Source organism: Scatophagus argus, chromosome 4 (assembly GCF_020382885.2).
Source record: "Scatophagus argus isolate fScaArg1 chromosome 4, fScaArg1.pri, whole genome shotgun sequence".
NCBI lineage: Eukaryota > Metazoa > Chordata > Actinopteri > Scatophagidae > Scatophagus > Scatophagus argus.
This window is the reverse complement of record NC_058496.1, coordinates 9,161,839-9,167,838: the sequence shown is the minus strand read 5'-3', so window position 1 is coordinate 9,167,838 and position 6,000 is coordinate 9,161,839. Positions and strand designations below refer to the sequence as shown.

The 6,000-nt window shown below is 40.0% G+C and overlaps 1 protein-coding gene across 3 annotated transcripts in view; it reads right to left on the bottom strand.

The window, feature by feature from the left end:
• Window positions 1–3,594: 3,594 nt before the first annotated feature.
• stpg2 (sperm-tail PG-rich repeat containing 2) overlaps window positions 3,595–6,000 on the bottom strand; it is a 56,066-nt gene continuing 53,660 nt past the window's right edge. For all 3 annotated transcript variants that reach the window (XM_046387552.1, XM_046387550.1, XM_046387551.1), the window contains 2 exons: window positions 4,946–5,146; window positions 3,595–4,415 (listed from right to left, as the gene is read on the bottom strand). In XM_046387552.1, coding sequence (XP_046243508.1) covers window positions 4,979–5,146 — 168 coding nt within the window. In that variant the 3' untranslated portion in view covers window positions 3,595–4,415; window positions 4,946–4,978. The remainder of the gene's footprint in view (window positions 4,416–4,945; window positions 5,147–6,000) is intronic.

Below are 6,000 nucleotides of genomic sequence, written 5' to 3'. Positions count from 1 at the left end.
CGCCGTCTGTTCTGCCCTTGTCAGCACTTGTTAACCTCTGCATTGATTCTCCCACACTACTGTACATCTCCTTTAATTAAAGACACTGTCTAATCTGGTTTTCACCGAGCTGTAATTGCGAGCGTGAAGCTGTCATCTCAACATGATTGTGGCTAAATGTAGCACGATACATTTACATGTATTGACAAAGTGAGTTAAGGTCGGGAGTGGATTGATAAAAATTAGTTTGAACTCTGCTGAGTTTCACAAACTTGGACCAGATTAAGTATTGTAGTTTACTTGGGTTTATTCATGATGCAACAAAAGTACCAAAACATACACAGAAACCTCATCTAAAATCAGTGGAAATGTGGAACCACATATGGACAAAAAATGGACAAAATGTGCAGGCATTATAGTATTTTTGAGTTTGAAGCTTTGCTAAAAGTGAATGGAATGAATCTCAACCAGAACAAAAACTAAATTCAATGTGATTAGAAACCACACAAAAAAATCTATAAAGACTATTTTAAGATAAACCCATCACACACATGGTTTGATGTAGTTCAGTCGGAAAGACCACGGGACTACAGGTTAAACCAACCAGTTTTTCCAGTGATTTCACTGAGCCAATCACGTTGTTGCTGTCAAACTTGAATCTATTCTGCTCTCTGTTTCTGTCAGTTGTCATTGCACCCTCCTCCACCTCATTCACCTCCAGTTCATTGTGTCAAGTTCCAAGATGGTGCTCATCAGAGTCCACACCTCATCACATCCAGATTTTCAGCCAGTCTCTTCATCCCATCGCTGCTACAAAATGTGATGGCAATGAGGCCTAAGGCTGATCCTTATCATGCACATTGGCAACAAAAATATTATTCACTCAGAATGAAGTCTCTCCTGATTGAAATACAGTCATCTGTTTACAAAACTCTGCTTATTACTCAATATGAATATTAATTTCCTTCTTGGGTCTGGTCAAAAAAATACACACTTGCTTACAACATATGCCCAAACAGGTATCTTCCAGAGGAACTTATTTACTGTAAACAATCTGCAGTTTGAGCACCAGTAAGCCTGCTTTCCTGTCATTATTAACCAACTCAACAAAATCAGCACAGCAAAACCTTCCTGTCATTTTTAATGTGTGTCTTATTCACGTCAGATTGGATTTTTTGATCGCCGCTGTATTAAAACAATGTTCCCTGTGAGCAAAAGTGTCTTTTTCAAGAGCGACATGCTTTCAAGTGACTTCAGGCAACATTCAAATTAATAGCTTTTTAACTGTCATTGATTAACAAATGATTTTGTGGATAGTAATCCACAAAAACACCTGAATCAGTGTGTCAAGCTTGTCATTACTGAGACTAATACTGCTCACAGCTTCACCTCCGACAAATGTGATCATGTCACAAAGGGGCCTAATCACCAAAGACTCATTTCTCAACTTTATTATGCACACGGCGATAAAAATTAAATTCATTCACCCAGACTGAAGTCTCTCCTGACAGAAATACAGTAATCTGTTCACAAACCTATGCTTATCATTGAATATGAATATTAATTTCCTACTTGGTCCAGCCAAAGCATACACATTTGCTAACAACACATGCCCAGCAATTATCTTTCAGAAGTTATTTCCTGGAAACGAACTGCAGCTTTTGCAGTTGCTAGCTTTTTTGCGTGTGTTTCATGTATTAGAGTCCCACTGTAACCAATAAAAACACTGATCAACGTACCTTCGTTTTACAATTATCACAAGATCTCTCAGGGACAGCTTCAAGGTTTGGCAGAGCTAATTAGATTTAATAACGACGCTACGGCAGAGACAGAGAGCTTCAGCGAATGAGGTCATAGACGTGCCTTTCTGATGCCTGCTCACAAAGACCATGAAAATAGCCATCATGAGGGGGACAATGTAAGGACACAATGCAATATGTCTTCATCCCTCACCAGACATCTGGAAGTGACGGTGCTTGGTGCTGTGTGAGAGATGAGAAGAGAAAAGGAAAAAGGGCTTTTCTGAGCATCGATCACTTTTATGCCCCTGGTCTGTTTGCATATTTTAGACCTATAAACAACATGAATGATGTGCCGTGTAATGCACCATAATCGAGATTTATTCAATCTCGGGCGGAGGTGTAGGAGGGGGAGGAGATGTTCACAATCCCAGAATCAGGAGGAGCTGTTGTGGCTGTGTGTGTGTGTGTGTGCACTGTGATTTATTCGATTTAATTAGATCGCCGATGTAAAACAGCTCGCGGGGAAAAAAAAAAGGTAAAGACGAGTGCCGAGGGAGGCATAAATAACACCGGGCTCTTTCCCCTTCCTCCCCTTCTGCCTTTCTTTCCTCCTCTGCCTCCCGTTTTCTTTCAACTCTCTGATTTGTCCTCAGCTCATGTATAATCTTCAGTTTTTTTCTCCATCTTCCACTAGCCTCTCTTTTACTTCACCCCCCCCTTTTTTTGTTAGCTGTCTTCTGTCTCCATTTTGCTCTTTATCTTACCATCCTCTCTCTACCCCCTCCTGCCCCTTCCCCTTCCCGCTCTCCCTCTCCCTCCACTCCCAGCTGAATAATGATAGGGGGTAAACACCTCATTAGGTTAAAAGGCCCACAGGAGCAATGAGAGACATTGTACTCTGTCGAACCTGTTACTCTGAACATTCACAGAGACATTTTGATCACAGCAGGACAAGGAAGGATGTGGAGGGGGGGAATTCAATGAAAAGGTTATTTCAAAAATCATATGATCAAACTACATCCCAACGACAACATCTACTAACAGCGTAGTCACCCGTGCATTTTGAGTGGAAGCTTTAAGGCTTCTTGTTGCTGTGTTTCTCTCTGTCTTTAAGCACTGAGAACACACACATTCACACACAGCCATGAAGAGCTGATTTATGGTAGAATGATCAGCAGAGAAGAGGAGCATAAATCTGCACTCTCCAGAGGTAACGGCCAGTAAAAGTGGTTTATCTGACACTCTGAACCACCTGCATCACCTCAACCCAGCCAGCCATCTCTGCCCCGCTGATACCACATGTACAAGGTCGGGAACTTGTGTCACGTCACCTTTCGGAAGTTTTCAAGTGATGTACTTCCAGCAACATGTCCTCCCTCCCTGTTTCTTTTTTTTTTTCAGACCTTTGCATTCTTGAGTTTTCAACACATACAAATCAGCATCCTTGATTTAAAAAAAAATGCCACCACTGATTGTCAGTGGCCGACCGTAAGATTTCATTGATCTTCTAATCAGTTGAAAAACAAAGTGTGCCCTTGGGTTTAACCTTTGCTGTCTCATGAGATAATAACAACAACAATAATGATAATAATAATAGATCTTCCCTTCTAACCATCAGCAAGAAAGCAAATAAGCATATGTCCCGATTCCCAAAATGTTATACTGTTCCCTACATGCGTAGTTTCTTCCATCACTGCCTCTTGTCCCTCTGCTTGACTCTTCAGCCTCTCTCCTCTTACAGGGTCTGTCAAAACATCAGGGTGTCGCACTCCCAATATTTCATGCTGTAGTCACATGTCAGACGTTTCCTCTGCATGCTAATGATAATGCGACTATAGACTATATACTATTGCATTATTATGCATATTAAAATTCATGTTTGTATATATATGAGCAGAATGTACTTCAAGCAGTTGCCTCTTTTGGTTTGAGTGTGTGTTCCCATATAGTATGCTGTGCATCATGTGAGTCTGTATGTATATGAAACAAAAGGTGAGGCTAATTTGATTAATGAGCAAAGTTTATCTGCGTACGACAAAACTAGAACATAAGTTCGGAGGCTTCCATATGACCTTCACACCTGTTTCCCCATACGTACCATACATAATGAACGACTTCATCATTAATGCATGCTATGCAATAATGTATGGCTACAAATCTCTCGGAATTCTAATAGCATTTTTTCTAAGTGCCTCATTGTCATTAAATAAAACATGATTTCTGACAGTCCTGGAAGTTAAGACACAAGCTTGGTGAGTTCGAATAAAGCATAAGGCATGAGATCCCATGCCACCAATTACTCAGCTTCTTCATGAATTAATATGAACTAGCAGTACAGTAAAATTATAGATAAAATCAGTACAGCAAAATTTTCCCAACATTTTTAATGTTTGTCTCGTTTATATCAGATTGGATCTTTTGATCACTGCTGTATTAAAATAAAATTCCCTACCAACGAGGTATCTTTTTTAAGAGTAATACACTTTCAAAAGACCTCAATATTCACATTAATAGCTTTTTAATTATTATTGATTAGCAAAGTAATCCACAAAAACAGCTGAGTCAGTGTGTCCGGCTTGTCATTACTGAGAGTGAAGAATGAGGGAACCGTCAGCTGTAGATGCAGGGTCCACTGCAGATGCTTGACTAGGCGACGCTGGATTAAGAGAAGGTATCTTAACTCTTAACTGCTGCCTGGAACAACACAAAAAAGATGTTAGATTCAAGAAATAACAAGTGATTTATTGCTCTAATCTGCGAATTAACTGTAAAATGAACTGTGTGGGAAATTTCTAGCACTTGAAAAATTGACGACTATCACCAGAATACCAACTTTAGGCTCACACACTCTCTCACACACACACACACACACACACACAGCACAACAAACAGGGATCAGACAAGGTGCTTAAGTGAGCTTTGAACATGTGGCAGGGTGTAGAAATAATGTCAACACTAGCGCTGCAGTAATGATCGTCATTATCAATATTCATAAAAAATAAAAATTATTTTCTAAATTGGTTTAGAAAACCTCTGGACGCTTTATTTGACATTTCACGCATTTAAGCTTCAAGTTACAATTCAATAACTGAAAGCAAGCTCATTACCTATTATACATTCAAGAGGAATGGATATAACTATAAATATTCATAAAAAGTCAGCTTTCCCCAGAATGCTGAAATTGAAATGTGATGACCTGAGGACTGACCCTTTACACCACTCACCTTTCACCTCTAATCTTTGACCCACCAAGAAGTCTATGAAGTGCTGGTGGCGACGAAGCTGTTGGGTGTGACAGTGTTAATGGTCCTGTGGGCCGTTAAAGAGCCAGGGGCCACACGTGGGGAGCAGCAGGGGCCCAGAGGGTTGTGGAGCGTCACATTGAAGGTGCCCTTCATTACTGTGTTCATGATACCTGGGCTCAACTGCAGAGACACAAACAGAGACGAGATGAGGGGTGACAGAGAGGGGTACAGAGAGACACAAACGGGTATACATTTACTTTTAAACTCACAAGTAAATTAATCACAATTTACATGCAGATTTTGATACTTGCGTGGCATTAAACATCATGTCAGTCTTTTTCTGTAGTGTTTGTGCAGTACGAGATGTGGGGGAAAAAAAGGAAAGAAAAATATTTATTTAAAATTTAGAAAAAAGTGTCAGAGACTTTGTTGTTGAACAGAACAGACTAGAAGGCAATGAAAACCAGTGGCAACGAAGAGGCCAGTGGGATGAGGTGAGCAGTGATGGATGGCTGTCCTTTGACTTTAAAACAGGAGTAATCAACAGTTCTTGGCATTTTCCACCAATCACTCCGGCTTTTACTGCATTTAACAGTCTAATAAAACTTCACATAAACTGTATCCTTTGACAGTGTATAAACCTGCAAACTAAAGCCAAAAGCTTCAAGTGAAACAGCTTTACAGCATCCAAGAAATGGACAGGCCAAGCAAAGCAGAACTTTCTGAAAAATGGAGCCTCATGGGAGTTCAAGCTGATACACTGCAGCCTTTTCAGAACTGTACAACGTCTGGTATTACGTTAAATATGTTTGCATAACATAAGCAAAGCCACTAAATTGTTTAATCTTGCAAAAAATGGTTGAAACCTCGCAAATGTCGTGACTGAACTTAATACGCATGCCCTAAAATGTAAGACAAACGTGAGCCATTTTCTTCTATGTCTGGCCTTTGTTCAACTCTTGATACAATCTTGATATGTAGAGAATTACACTACAATGATCATACAAAGAACAAGACAGCAGGGCTCAATTCTT